The 15680-nt window shown below is 41.3% G+C and overlaps 1 protein-coding gene across 2 annotated transcripts in view; it reads left to right on the forward strand.

Annotated features, from left to right (window-relative positions):
• The first annotated feature begins 8384 nt into the window (after nt 1–8384).
• CLDN16 (claudin 16) overlaps nt 8385–15680 on the forward strand; it is a 69149-nt gene continuing 61853 nt past the window's right edge. Inside the window, exons 1-2 of one of the 2 annotated variants that reach the window (XM_088444723.1) lie at nt 8385–8498; nt 11939–12041. In XM_088444723.1, coding sequence (XP_088300849.1) covers nt 8385–8498; nt 11939–12041 — 217 coding nt within the window. Of the gene's footprint in view, nt 8499–8808; nt 8827–11938; nt 12042–15680 lie in introns of those variants that run through there. The other variant, XM_088444724.1, reaches the window with a different exon arrangement.

Raw genomic sequence — 15680 nt, forward strand, 5'->3', positions numbered from 1 at the left:
TAATATATTGACCTGTGTATTGTCTGTTGTACACAGTCTATTGTGACCTGTGCATTGTCAGTTGTACACAGTCTATTGTGGCCTGTGCATTGTCAGTTGTACACAGTCTATTGTGGCCTGTGTATTGTCAGTTGTATACAGTCTATTGTAACCTGTGTATTGTCAGTTGTATACAGTCTATTGTAACGTGTGTATTGTCAGTTGTACACAGTCTATAGTGGCCTATGTATTGTCAGGCAGTATGTGCTATTTAGAGTGTAGTAGGGATGGACATCAAAATGCGATGGTTGCAGACCATCATTGTGTTTTGACGACATTTTGATGGTAACCTTTCTATTTTAGGGTATAGTAACTGGGTATAGAGCAGAAGTGACGGGGCCTAGAGGGGACAGCTACTAGGCACACAGTGAGTCACACTGCTGCGCTGCTGTACCTGCTATGCTCTGGCAGAGGAGAGGAGACTGGAGATGCTTGGAATGGACAGTACTATTACACAACTGCTCTCCAAGTGGCTGACTTGATGACGCCACTCTGCCATTACACAGACGCAAGACATGCTGGGAGTTGTAGTGTTTCCGTACTCTGCCCACGGGTTCTGGGAAGTAGTGATGTTTGGGCGTAAGAACTACAACTCCCAGAGCTATGTGCATACACAGAAAGCGACACACAGCGCTTCAGTCACACACTACTGCTGGCTGCCGAGAAATAGCCATGCTATGGGAGTCTGAGTGGGACCTGTGGGAGGCAGCAGGCACACAGTCACCACTTTGGGCTGTGTGTGTTCATGGTGGTGGGGATTGTATTCATATTATATGTGTTATATTACGGGTCACTGATGGGCTCTGCAATATATGGCATTATCTGCGTGCTCCCTGTATTATATGACAATAACTGCTCTCTGGATAATATGGTGGTCACTACGTTGTCTCTGTATTATATGATGGCCACTGCAATGCTCTCTGTACAATATTGGCACTGTACCGCTTTCTTCCACACCCCCTCAATCAGATGGCCACACCTTCAGCTTTACGCCGCCTCACTTCAGTGGCCCCTAACATTGCATTCCCCCTGTGGACCCTTCATGACCCAGTCCGACACTGGCTGTTCATACAATAGTTTGAGTCATCTGCTGGTGTGTGCCTAACTACTCTGCAAATAACAACACCTGTACACCAGGGATGTGCAGTCAGGGTAGTCAGAGCCTCCCCTGTCATACTTCCTCCTCTATCATACTCCCTGTCATGCTCCAGAGTTTTGATATAAAATAACTGTGTTTTTATACGTGTGCTTCCCCAGCCATTGACATCACCGCACGTCACTGCTGTACACACACACATCATTTCCAGCACACATAAAGTTACAGGCAGCGCTAGCACAGTCACATACAATGCAGAGAAATAACAATTCCTGCACTAACAGCGCTGATCACTCAACTACACAGACACAGGGCCTGGTAGGACACAGCGCTGCATACACAGACCTGAGCCACAGCGGAGGAGAGGTATGCGGGGGGACCCAGACCACGATGCTTCCTTCCAGACTTCCAGCAGCGTTCACCATGCGTTGCAGAGAAGATGGCCGCCGAGGAGCAGAGAGAAGCTGGCCTGGGGGAGGAGCGCTGACACAGGACCAGTCAGCACAGTGCAGAGAGGGCTGTGTGCAGCGGGGGAGGCGCCGGCTGTGAGACAGGGAAGGCGCGCTCCCCTGGCATGCATTTAACCCCTGGGACGCCGCAGCGCTGCCGCTCTGCTGCGGTCCGCTGTCCCAGGGGGTAGTGGAAAGCGCAGGTTCAGTACCTGGCTCCACGCTGCAGCCAGTCCCCAGGGAGCCCCCTGCCTGGGGACTTAGGACCATGTGACCAGCGGGGACCCACCGCGGGACCCCGCTGCTTACCTTTGTCCCCCTTGGATCCGGCCATGGTCCGGAACATCTGGGGTCACCGCTAGCTGTGACCCCAGATGCTCACCAGCATCCCCGGATCGGTACCGGCGTTCTGGTACCGGCGGGGGTGTAGGGAAGACAGCATGGACGTCAGGACTGACTGTCCATGCTGTACATCCAGATGTGCAGCCACAGCTGCACTGAAGAAAGCTTCAGGGGCTCTTCTAGCCCCCACTCCGACAGGTGCACCCGACGCCGGCCGGGCACCAAACTAAACTGAGGTGCCTTGGCCCGGGGGCGGGGCACAGGAGGGGGACCCAGTGCATCCTGGGAGGCCGAAAGCCCAACTCCCTGGTGCCCTGCGACCGACGCCAAACCCACACCCCAAGGCATCCCGTGGATACCCTATGGACCCTGAAGTAGAAATATATATATATACACATACATACACATAGTGAGATGCCTGACGTGGTTATCGTCCTAAGACCATTACTTCCTCAAAGTGCAAAAATATCTGATTTATTCAGTGTAATATATCTCATAAAGAGGCCTATTTATCAACACTGTGAGTTGCAGTAGTGGATACATATTGTAACTACCCACAATCCCCAACACTACTACAGAAGTAGATGTTCTGCGCTCACTTTAGAATGTTTGGGTGTAGCGCTGCTGTATAAAGGAAGGTGTTGAGCCTTTCTGGTACATAAATGAAATAATTGGAGGGGGTAGAGCGCAGCAGGGGGTGAGTAGGGGGAGATTGGAGGGTAGAAATGAACAAGTAAAGTGTATATTAAAATTATGTGTGCTGGTCAGTGGGGAGTGTCGGTGTTGGTCCTGTTAGTCCATGCCGGATGTGGAACTTAGGTGGTCTGTGTATTTATAAATGAAAATATACACCAGATAAAGGCCCATATTCAATTAGCGGCGAAAAGTCTGTTTCCGCAAAAAAGTATCGTGGATTATGTCATTTCGCCAAGCGGAAAAGTATCACCTTATCAATTGCAAACACTTTTCACGTACGCGAAAACGCAATGCAATGTAATAGGCGAAAAAGATTCACCTATGAATAGGTGTCGGAAAAAAGTGCAAAATCGCTATTTAGGGGTGCAAAGGTGGAAAAACCACTCAGCACCCTTGGGACAGGTCCCCAAAGGAAAACTGTTAAAAAAGTGCTAAAAAGGGGGCAAAAAAGTGGAAAGTCAGGGGACAAACTTAAAAAGTAGCGAAATATGCTTTTGGGGGGATCTGCAAGTAGGGGTGTGGTGTTTTTTTGATTGCAGGTGTTTGCTGAAGAGCTGTTTTTATGTGTTTTTAAACAACAAATTGGCAACTTCTCAAGTACCCCAAATTTGACTACTTATTTTCACGCTAAAAATAAGCAAAATGCTATTCTTCACCACTTCATCAAAGACGCTAATTTAAAGCAATAGACGGCACATAAGTACCCCAAATAGCTTCAGTAGGGATAATTGGGGACATCTATATTGATCCCCAATGTTAGTCCATCTTTTGGGGGGGCGTCAGGCTGATTTCCCCATTTTGACCACACTTTCTGCCTGTTTAAGTTTCGCCAGGTTGCGTTTTTGCGTTCTTTGAAATTGAATACGGCGAATCGCGGGTACTCGCGCGAAAAGTTTCCGCACCTAAAACTGAAGATGCAGGCAAAAAGTCAGGCAGGTGAAAAAGTATTGCGGGGGCCAAACTAATAGAATATGGGCCATAGTGGGAAAGTGTTAAATGGATGTTAAATTATAACAGCTAGTGAATCACAGTGCTGAAATTCAGATGTTATCCTTTATGGATTTCCCTGAAAGGTACATAAATAGGAAACTGGTGTTTTCCCACTAGGAGGACCCTTATGTTTTGTGGTTATAGGGTAATTCTTTAGGAACAACCTTGATAAAGCAAGAGCTATACTCCTCCTTATAATTGATCACCCTCTGGGGGCTGTAATGGTTGGGTAGTGAGTAGATAGATGTGCATTTGTGGTACTATGATGTAAAAGTCAAGGTAGTGGAGCTGGTCTTTAGGTGGCGTCCTGTCTGTTGGAAAATCCACTTACTAATAAGTATGTGTTACAGGGCTGTAACCAGTTGTTGGGGCTGCTAAACAGTTCTTGAGTCTTTTAAATCTTGCAATATCTCTTTGCCTATCTTGGATTTCTATTCACAGCAATCGGAATTTAGTTTTGGCTTCTTGATTTCTTGAGTCTCACTGAATGCAATGTTTGCAAATTCTTCATCATACCTTCTAGGTTGCTTGCCAATACTTGATCTTACAGAAGACCTTTTCTGTGGTTGAACTTCCACGCTGATAGTTTCTGGCTCAGATATATCTTCAGCTGCTGGCATGTCCAGTTATATATACTTGCTCTGCATATTAACTATCAGCCTTTCTTCAATCTGCGCTGTTTCTTTAAAGATAACATCTCGTGACTTGACTACCTTTCTGGTATTTGGATTCCTCAATCTGTAACCTTTGCTTTCATGGCAATAGCCAAGCATGATAAATCCCATAATCAATGTAGCTCCTTTATTTATGCTTCTTACAGACATAACTGTGCAGCTTCTGTACTTTAATCAGCTTTACTGCTGCTATACTACACTGGAAACACCCTGTGCTGTCTTCACTTTGTGCTCTTATGCAGTCTGCACTACACATGTGCCTAAGATGGCATCTGTATGCTGCTCTGAGCTTCCTATTAGCTTGTATGTTTGGGTCTGTGGGTGCCTGGGCCTTTAACCTGTTGGAAATTTGTACAGGTGTTGCTATTTGCAGAGTAGTTATGCACATACCAGTGGATGACTTAATCAATAAACAGCACAGTAACTTAACCAGTGATGTCGGTTTATTATAAGATAGCAGGTACAGCCTTATTCACTGTTACATACACACTTGCAATGGAGAAGAGCTTCAGTGGAGCAAGGTTTCATACAGATAACCATCTGGTGAGTGTATGACACGTGCGTATAGTAGTACAGGACACTGGAACAGCCTTTATTGCAGGTAATAGCTGGAGCTCTCATGCGCTAAGTAGGAGATGTCTGTCTACCACCTTGGTACTCCCTACAGTGGCAAGATGGTGCTGCGCATGCTCAGTACTAAGTACGGTCGTCCATCTTGGTACATGGAATGAAGCCTCCCTGGAGGGACAGGAAGATGGAGTCTGCACAGTAGAACACACATCTTTCATCACTGTGAATAGCACTGGTGGACATAAAGGGTAAAACAAATGTCCAATGCCCATTAATGTCTAAGGAAAGGTAAGTAGGATGTATGAAATACTGTCACTTTCAGATAGTATAAAAAGGATCAAGAACAGATTTTGGAGATATTTGCTGTTGACACACAGCACAGCAGTCCCCATAGGTTTCTATGGTGCCATGAAATATGCACACGCATCAGGCTCTGGTAAAAAAAATAACTTTCTGGAGCTTGTGCCTGCAGCCTGCTAGCTATTGCCATCATTAGATGGTGTTGGCTATAGTAGCTTATGGGCTACTTTATAGTGAAAATTCTTGGTTACTGGTCTCTGACGCATGTGCAGGCCAATGGCCATGCATGCACAGTATAAAACCCTGAGTAAGAAACCCGGAAGTCAATGTGTCACTGGGACAGCTCTATATCAGAAGAGGTGTCCCAGCAAGACAGCTATCATACATATTGCAATCTAAAATGCCAGCACTGTATGCTGCCAAAACAAAGGCAAGATAATGACAATATATGTACACTATATGATACATTTACTATGGTGTGCTGTATATTTCTCATTTTTCTCTTGACATAAGATTAACCAAAAGCAACCCGACCTAAGAAGTGCCAGAGCATAACCCGTTTTCCACAACTTTCCTGATGACTGTGTGGGTGCCTATACCCAACGTTTCTGGGTCACTGGACAAGAGATTTAAATAATATTAGCAATCTTCTCACTGACTAAATTTACTGGGTTCCCAAGATTGACAAAAGATCCATTATTTCTTGGAAAATACATGTTAACAGATAATTCTGTATTTGTGGCACTAATAAATTGCAGACTATTGTTGATATTTCCTATGTGCAGATATGAGATTGCGTGGTAAGAGCTCCACAGACATATCAGCCCTAACCTACCAGGTGTGCTACATATCAGGGTCCCAGGTAATTACAACCCAAACATAAACATATGGAAACCTTCTTGTGATTGTGTCCAAAGTTGAATATTCAATTCTAAAGGTGCATACACACACAGCGATTTTTTGAACGATTATCGATATCGTTTATCGTTCAATCGTTGAAAAATATCGTTCACTTTCTGAGTTAAAACGATGAACGATTATCGTTCATGCGTGTTCACGTTTGTAGTTTGTAGTTCAGTCAGACTGACCAACTCAACGATTTTCAGTAAGCGACTATGCAAAAATCGTTTGTAGTTCAAAAAAATCGTTCATTACATTTAGTAATTGAACGATTTTAGTAAATGATTTTCGTTCATTTTTCCCTTGAAAAAATTAACGAAAATAGTTAAAAATCGTTGGTAAGAAAATAGTTGTGTGTGTATGCAGCTTTGGTGCATACACACGATCAGATTTTTTCTTCAGATATGGACGATAACGATTTAAAAATCGTTCAGTCGTTCATATCTGAAGGAAAATCGTTCATATCTGACATGCCTGAACGATGGACGATCAACGATGCGCGTTCCCGTTTGTCAGATAACGATATCTGACATCTGATGGGTTTGCAGTCAGACTTGGACGATTCCATTCATTTTAATGCAGTCAAAAATCGTTCAATCATTCAAATCGTTCAAATCGTTCAAAACTTTGGTCAAATCGTTCAAATCGTTCAGATCGTTTAATCGTTCAGTCGTTCATCTGACAAATCTGACAAGTCTGACAAATCTGACCGTGTGTACGCTCCATAAAGCTGCATACACACACAACGATTTTCTTACCAACGATTTTCTGAACGATTTATTGAACGATTTTCTGTCAGATTATCTGTCAGATTTTTTAAAGTGTAATGGAGCGTACACACGGTCAGATTTGTCAGACTTGTCAGATTTGTCAGATGAACGACTGAACGATTAAACGATTTGAAAGATTTGAACGATTTTACCAAAGTTTTGAACGATTTGAACGATTTGAACGATTGAACGATTTTTGACTGCATTAAAATGAATGGAATCGTCCAAGTCTGACTGCAAACCCATCAGATGTCAGATATCGTTATCTGACAAACGGGAACGCGCATCGTTGATCGTCCGTCGTTCAGGCATGTAAGATATGAACGATTTTCCTTCAGATATGAACGACTGAACGATTTTTAAATCGTTATCGTTCATATCTGAAGGAAAAATCTGATCGTGTGTATGCACCTTAATGAATGATTTTTTTGAACTACAAACGATTTTTGCATATTTCCTTAATGAAAATCGTTGAGTTGACAAGTCTGACTGAACTACAAACGTGAACGCGCATGAACGATAATCATTCATCGTTTGACTCAGAAAGTGAACGATTTTTTCCAACGATTATCGTTGAACGATATCGTTTAACGATAATCGTTCAAAAAATCGTTGTGTGTGTGTATGCACCTTAAGATTTGCCTTTTAAAGCCCACACCCCCTCATAAGTATGGCTTTTGTTTCCTTTGAAAATCAGTAGCAATTTCTAGGAATTGAGACACTTCAAAAGGTTAATTGAATTCAGGAGATTATCATACTGCACTCCTGTAAAGTGCAGGGTTTTAGAAGTGGAGTTGTTCTTGCCCATAGCAACCAATTAGATTCTAGCTGTTATCTTCTAGAAGGTACTAGATAAATCTGATAGGTTGCTATGGGCAACAACTCCACTTCTAAAACCCTACACTTTAGTAAATATACACCCAGGTTTCTGTTACCTACATTTAGGTTTGAAAATAAGTATTACATAACTTTTAGGAATGGAGCAAAGGCCATTGCTTTTATATAATAACCTGATACCTATTCTTGATATAATTGTTCTGTTCATTACATATATTCCCATCTGTGTACCCCCAAAAAATTGGTATACATTTTGGTGTAGCCGACCAAAAATTGGTATTCATATGTTTGCTGCAAACTCTCAGACCTGACTAATATATACAGAACTGTTCCAGACTCATATGCAGCAAATGTATTCAAATGATCACAATAGAAACCCTAAATGAACCAGTGCACTTGTGAGTCATTGTAACGGCTAATAAATAATTAACTGCTTTCTGTGATGGGAATGCCTTGCTTTTACTTTTTCCCCATCCTACTCCCCTTTACCTAAATATATTTGTACCAATGTGAAATGTACTTGAATTTCCTTCTGAAATTCAGTGTTTCATGGCTGATGAAACTGGGTGGTTTATTTTTCTGTCCTGGGTCACAGCTATCACTAAACTCATTATTTACTGACATAGGCACTGAGCCTGATCTTTAAAGAGGTGACTCTAACCTTCTTACTGGATGTATGAAGTCTCTTGATGTGGTCTCCTCAAGTGCCAATCTTGGCATAATGAGGACACTGTCTCAATATTTAGGTTTTTTCCTAGCATTCGTGTCTGCTGGTTTCCTAATTGTGGCAACGTGGACTGATTGCTGGATGGAAAATGCAGATGACTCTCTAGAGGTAAGAGTTTTTTTTTTATGAAATAGAACATAATATTCCCCTCTAAAGTTGCTTTATTTGTTCTTTAAATAATTTACATGATTTTATTAATGCATAAGATATATATTTTTAAACTGTTTATATGGTGGGCCGTGGATTTTTTTAATGTAAATGTAATTTTATGAGTCATTTAGTCTTAAACAAAATGGGATAACACAAATCATCAGACTCTTTGAATATCCACTCTGTTACAGTATGTACTATTTAATTTAGCTGCACACTACAGTATACAAATCACTTGTTCCATTTATCCATGGTATTTAAATTTCTTATGCTTTCCATACATACTGTATCTCTACTAAGTAGAAATGTCTATATATATTTATATATATATATATATATATATATATATATAATATTTTTATGCAATTTTGCACTATTGTTTAGCATTGAAGTAGTGTGACCTCTCGTTAACTCATTAATGTATATAAACCCAGAAATCCATTCTTCTATTTGACTTTTCGCTATTCTGTAATCATTCTGTAGAATAATTCTTACAGTGCAAGCATAACAACAATCAAAGTATATTGAACTATGTTTTCTTAGGAAGAGCCATCTCCATATTACAGGAAAATGTCAAATGGAAAAACAGTAATATGTTTTTGTTAGTATCTACTTTAGAACTACAAGGTTCTACTATTGCTGATAAAAAGTAGAATGGCCCTGGACTTCTTTCTAAAATGTTGCACAAAATTAAAATCTACCTTTCATATCTCTTATCATTTGGCGTTTCAAATTCAAAAGATTCAAAAGCCACAAGAAAGGTTACATTATTTGTCAAAACGTAATTGTCAATTTATTTCAGAAAATTAACGTATTACCAACATTGCTTATGGCAAGTGGAAGCAAATATACAAAAGGAAAAAAAATATTTTCCATGTGACTGGTAAATGCTTTTGTAGGTTCAGGACTGCGTGTTGTTCCAAATGGAATGAAACAAGAACACGTTGCATTACAGGTCTCTGCTGCTCAAGCATTGATAGAAACCCCTGGTCTGCCTGTAGTGCCAGAATATCATGCAGGATTTGGGGCTGACCCACAGTTTCTTCCACTGTTTATCTCAACAGCAGAAGCATACAGGCACCAGGATCAATGATCCCAACACCTGTATGGTGTTCAGAGGGCATCCTGTGGGACACTGCTAAAGCAAATTCTGACTAAACTCTTGTCTGAACGAGGCCTATAACCTAAATCCAGAAACAGGTGTAGGTCAAAATATGTTGATAGTTAGACATGGAGATGTACTAAGCTTTGGCAGATGATAAAGTGCAGAGTGATAAAGTACCAACCAATCAGCTCCTTACTGTCAGTTTACAGGCTGTGTTTGAAAAATTACAGTTAGAAACTGATTGGTTGGTTCTTTATCACTCTCCACGTTATTTCTCTGCAAGGCTTAGTACATAACCCCCATAAGCATCTCAGTCAATGAGAAGCCGTATACACCATAATTCTGGGCCGAGATAACTTACATTGAATGCATAGCTGCACACAAACGTCAGGGAAATATACAGCGGATCTGTTGCAGAGCAAGTACTACTGCAGAGTATTTTACGTGACATTATTCTGTGCATGCTCAGAAAAGTTGGAGGATTCATATGTGCTAATACAGATTTATATGATTCTGATCTGAAGAGCAGGGATAGGGGAGGGGACATTGTAACATATACCAAGAACTATAAAGGCATGTTGGCACAATGGCAAACACTTGAATACCAGGACAAAGAAACATATATTCCTGAGAAATTGTATTATTTGCAGTGGTCACAGCACGTGTAAATAGCAGATGGGAATAAAACTGATGGTCGCCAGCTCTAATGAACCACTTGTGATTGGCTGTTTACCAATGCACTAGGACTCTGATAGGTCCATTCTTTGTTGCCTGGGCATATATTATACAAACAAAATGAATGTATAAAAACATGAGCATAATCAGGGTGTAAATGTGATGTATGCCTGTCGCAAACCAGGCACATATGCTGCTGGTGCCAACCTGCACGCTTCTTACCATAGTTTCATATATGTGGTTGTATTATAGAACATGTTTTACACCTGTAATTTGTGGTGCAAGCCAACATCTGCCCTAGTGCGCTCTTAATGCTGTAGTATAATATTTGTCTTTGACTTTGCCTTGCCTGTAACTTATAAGGAAATAAGACCAAAAAGGGAGTACTGTCTAAATATTCTCAAACTATTGTACTGTATACATAATAGGTGCCCATTTGAACAGGAATTGGTCAGATGCTTAGGATTACAAAAAAAATCCAGGTGTCTGATCAATCCAGACACCGGAATTAGTTAAAAGTTTTTAATTTCATTGTTTTTTTTCTTATGTAATAATTTGTGTTTAATAGCGAGCAGTAAAATCCAGTATATACCTGGTGTCTGCCTGATAAAGGGAGCCTGCGATGCAAGCGGAATAATCAATTATCAGCATGTTTTTAACATTCAATTCATTTTGATTAAGTGTAAAAAAAAAGCTAATTGTAGTTATCTTTTATTGTAAAGATAAATCTGATTTAAGATGGTTACACTATTTCTGTTTGATAGGAAGCATATTAACCTTGTCTAGCATAGACAAAGGCACCTTTAGGAGGTATAGGTTGGAAGTGCTTAGTTAATGATAGCAACTATTCTCACGTATATGCGAATGGAATTAATGCCAAAGCCTCCCAGAACAGGCCCGAGGCATTAATGTGTGATAGAGTGGGTCCCCTTCTCTGCCTAATAACCTCAGAGATTGTTTCACTATGTACATGCAAGCAAATGACCCATGGCCGTACAGCTCCTGCAGCGGCACAAAGAATTATGGAACTACATCAGATCTCCTGAGGATGAAAAGGAGTTTGCAGAGTGTTCAGCCACCACTATATTCTGCCAGTTAGCTTTTATATTTACACTAGGGATGTGCAGGCTCGGTTCTACTCGGTTCCTAATTTACACTGCTAATTTCATCAAGGTGCTATAATTTGAATGTGCTTCTTTGCTGCAGCAAGTGATATGAAAATTGATTATATGGAGTAACAGGCTAGACTAGGGAGACATTATTTAATACAACTGCTTTAAAGGGATTTATAAAATGAGATGGAGGCACGTAGCTCAGTCATTTAGAATATCTAGCAAGAGAATGCACATTAAGATCATCGCTTTTTGTTACTTACCATTTCCACGATGGTCACGACTGAACTGGAATTGTTTTGAAAAAAAAATTGTATTTTAAACTGTGGAACATTATATTTATAAATAATCATTGTGTTTTACCACTGCAATTTAGCACAAGCTGAAAGCCGTGTGTATGCCTTACATTACTACTGGTTTTTGACATGTCCTTAGTAACCATCAGAGAAGATAATTAAGCTTACTTACTTTAAAGGGCTGATTAACCTTTGTTATTCTAAATATAGGTGAATACCAAATGCCGCGGTCTTTGGTGGGAATGCGTTACCAATGCATTTGATGGGATAACGACCTGTGATGAATATGACTCCATATATGCAGAACATGCACGTACGTATTGTTAAGATTTGAGAGCTACATTTTTTAAGTGCAGTACATCTAATTAACACAGGTAACATCGGATGTCATTACATTTTTTTCTTTGATGATGTGAACATTTTTGCCATGAAACGTGGTATAAGTACAAAAATTAAAAAAAAAAAAAAAAAGTTTAATAGTAGATAAAAAAATTAAATACTCTAAGTTTAAAAAGAAAAAAATGCATTATTTGGTAGAATATAGTATTTTATCTTGTATCACTTCTTACTATCGCTATCCTGAGATGACAATAGCGATTAGCAGACTGTGGCAGTAAATATCTATACTGATATTATAAGAACATTGGGCCTGATTCAGAGCCGTTCGCTATTTGTGGTCGTTCGTTCAAAAACAAGGGGTGGCTATTCAAATGATCCGTTCGCAAATTGCAGTCTGTTCCCACCTCTAAGTCTGAACGAGCGAGCAAAACATACGCTCGTTTTTTTGATAAAAACGCCCCCTGGCCGCACGCACCATACGTCATGTCCGCTATTTATTAGATTAATCGAGTACATCGTACAGCGTATGAACTGCTCGCTATTCTTGTGGTTGGTGTTTTCAACCGCTATTTTGCGAGCAGTTCTGAGTTTAAAAAAACCAAGTGACGTGGTCAATGACGCTGCTGTATTAATTATGCACTCCCTTAAAACGCCCGTTTTGACCTTTAAGCACGCCTGCGTTCGGATCTCCACTCCCCGTTTTCAAGCACCTTCCCCTGTTACCACCCACATATGCCTCATTCTGTCACTCAAAATAGCAGGCCCTCGCTATATTGCGTACCAACGATTTTCGGCCGCACTGACTGGTTCGCGCATGCGTACTAAAAACCGTACGCATGCGCAGATGTGCAAACATCGCTCGGAACGAGCGTACTGCCGCTAGCGAGTGGCTCTGAATGAGGGCCATTGTGTCTGTCTGTTTGTTCCAAACTACAGTACTGAACAGATTTTCATGCAGACTGCATCATTTTGTGGTGGAAACTCCTAGAAATAACCTTTACTTTGTTTGATGAGCAATAACAAAACCAACATTTATTGACATGATCAATGCAAGAGATAGGTGTGGCACCATATGAGTGGTCGGTAATGGGTGAGGGGAGAGGGGGGCCACATGCACTTGAATAGGATAGCCTACATAGCAGTCTGTACATAGTGACACTGGTGTGAGTGGTGGGTGAAGGTGCGGCTGCCACCAGTCTATATAGCGCTGCAGGTCACGTGGGCCACTTCCGTGATAGGGTCCCTATACAAAGGTATACAACCATAACATCTCAAATAAAAAAAATGTTGGCAGAGGTGATTTCATCATGGGCGAAGCGGCGGGCAACAGCTAGTTTATTAAATAAAGACCTAAACAGCTGCTTAACCAACATAGCAGCCTTTTTTTTAAAGCCTTAACTCCAGCAAAAAGGGCAGTTTTCACAGGAGAAAGAGGGCTCCATTTACTAACGAGTTTTAGCTACTGTATACTCGTTGTGAATGTTATTTAGAGCTGCGGTGATTTATCATTAGTGATAGAGCTGTTCTAATGCAGCGCTATCAAGTTTTCATTACTTCATTAGAAATAACAGGGTGCTGATATTTAACGAGCAGTATTTTACTGCTCGTTGGGGCCTATTCATCAACACTAAAATAACGTTTTTAAGGACATTTTCTTTAAATAACGTTATTTTAGTATTAATGAAGCCACTTAGCACAGGAGATATTACTGATATCTCCTTGCTAAGTCCCCCTGTGTTAAAGTCCACACTCCCCATACATTAGTATGGGGATATGGAAATTATGGTATTCATCAAATTCCGAAAATTATGTATTTTCCGAATTTGATGTAGTTACTATTCGCCACTGTGAGGTGGCGAATAGTAGGACAGACTTACCTGCTCCCAGCTGTGCAGGTCCCCCGGAGTCTACCTCCGGCGCTCTGATGCGTCCTCTGGCTCCGTCTGCAATGCTGACATTGTGTTCTACCAGCAGAACACAATAAAGTTTAGAATATAAAATTATTTTTTTTTCTAAACTGCACTGTGTGCTGCTGGGAGACCACATGACAGACCAGCAGGATGGAACCGGATTACTGCTTTTGCTCCAGACAAACCCAAGTTACCTTATAATGCCTTCTGCTTACATTTTAGGATCTTTATTAAGGGGCCTATTCATTATTGCATAATTATCTTATCACTAGTGACAAATATGTTTTAAACTCTCTGTGAGTTTAAAAAACTAAAAGGAGGTATTTATCATGCCTTCTTGCCTAAACTATCACTTTCGAAAAGCTGCTCTTTTTGCAGAGTCAGCTTTTCAGAAAAGTGATACTTTTTTCCATGCAGCTGAGGATATCCATAAGGATTTCCTCACTGCATCTGCTCCCTTCCCCTCTCTAATCTGCCACTGTCCTTCATCCCAGACACCCTCCCTCAAAATTGAAGGCCCTCCGCCGCTGCTGTATGTCCCCCCCACCGCTGCCGCAGGTGTCCGTTACAGCCGCCACTGTCCAAAACCCCCCTCACCGCGACCGCTGGTGTTCGTCGTGGCCCCCTTTCCCCTTTCCCCCCCGCCGGTGTCAGTAACTCCCTCCCACCCTGCCGCCGCCGAACACACACCCCACGGCACACACCCCGTGGCCACCTGTCTCATTCCTGGCCCCCTCATGGCGCTGCTGGTTTGTGTCACCGTGGTCTCCAGTGTCATCTCAGTCTGTATAACTTCCACCTCCCCACAGCCGCCATTGGTTTGTGTACCACCCACGGCCGCTGCTGCTCCTCCTCCTCAAGTTCTCCCATCCCCTCATCTTCACCCCCTCTGCCGCCGCCGCATAAGCTACCCCTTGCGCCCCTGCCTGCAGCACAAGCTCCACCCAGCTCCGGTGCTCTGAGGGAACCAGTGTGACAGCCAAAGATGCCGAAGGTAAGTAGAAACAGCTGGAGGGATTTGAATAGATCCCTCTGCTGCACAAGCTGCCATGTAAACAGCAGCTTGTGCATGGTACGGAATACTGTACGCCATCTCAGGGTGGCATACAGCATCCCTGTCTAGTTCCGAAACTTGATGAATTTCATAATTTACACATCCGCATACTTTAATATGGGGATTGTGAAAATGATCAGGGTACAATTGGAACCTGGAAATATCTGTTATATCTCCAGCATTATATGTTTAATGAATAATCCTGACACTTAATTTCTACAATAATAGGTGAAAATCTCAATTTTCACCCACTTTTGTAGAAATTAAGTGATAATTATGTTTTGATGAATAGTCCCCCTAAGTGTTATTGTGAGGCCCTTATTAAAGTTAATACACTGATGGTGTTGCACTAATTGGATTTGTAACTACAAATAAATACTTAACGTGGCAGAAATGAATTCAAGACACCAAATAAATCTAGGAATTTAATAAATACACAATAAGCATATCAGTAATGGTATACAAATAACAATCACCTTAATATTGTAAAAGTCTGTACTACAAACTATCATATATTACCATGGAACCTCTTGATTCCTAATAGAAACCTGCATAACTGACAAGTTTACTAAAGAAAACATAAAAATATAAAAAAATTATATAGTGCATGTAAACTGTGACCAATCTTAATCTGACAATTCTCATCTGA

The sequence above is a fragment of the Taudactylus pleione genome, unplaced genomic scaffold, assembly GCF_031769625.1.
Source record: "Taudactylus pleione unplaced genomic scaffold, aTauple2 ptg000372l, whole genome shotgun sequence".
Classification (NCBI taxonomy): Eukaryota; Metazoa; Chordata; class Amphibia; order Anura; family Myobatrachidae; genus Taudactylus; species Taudactylus pleione.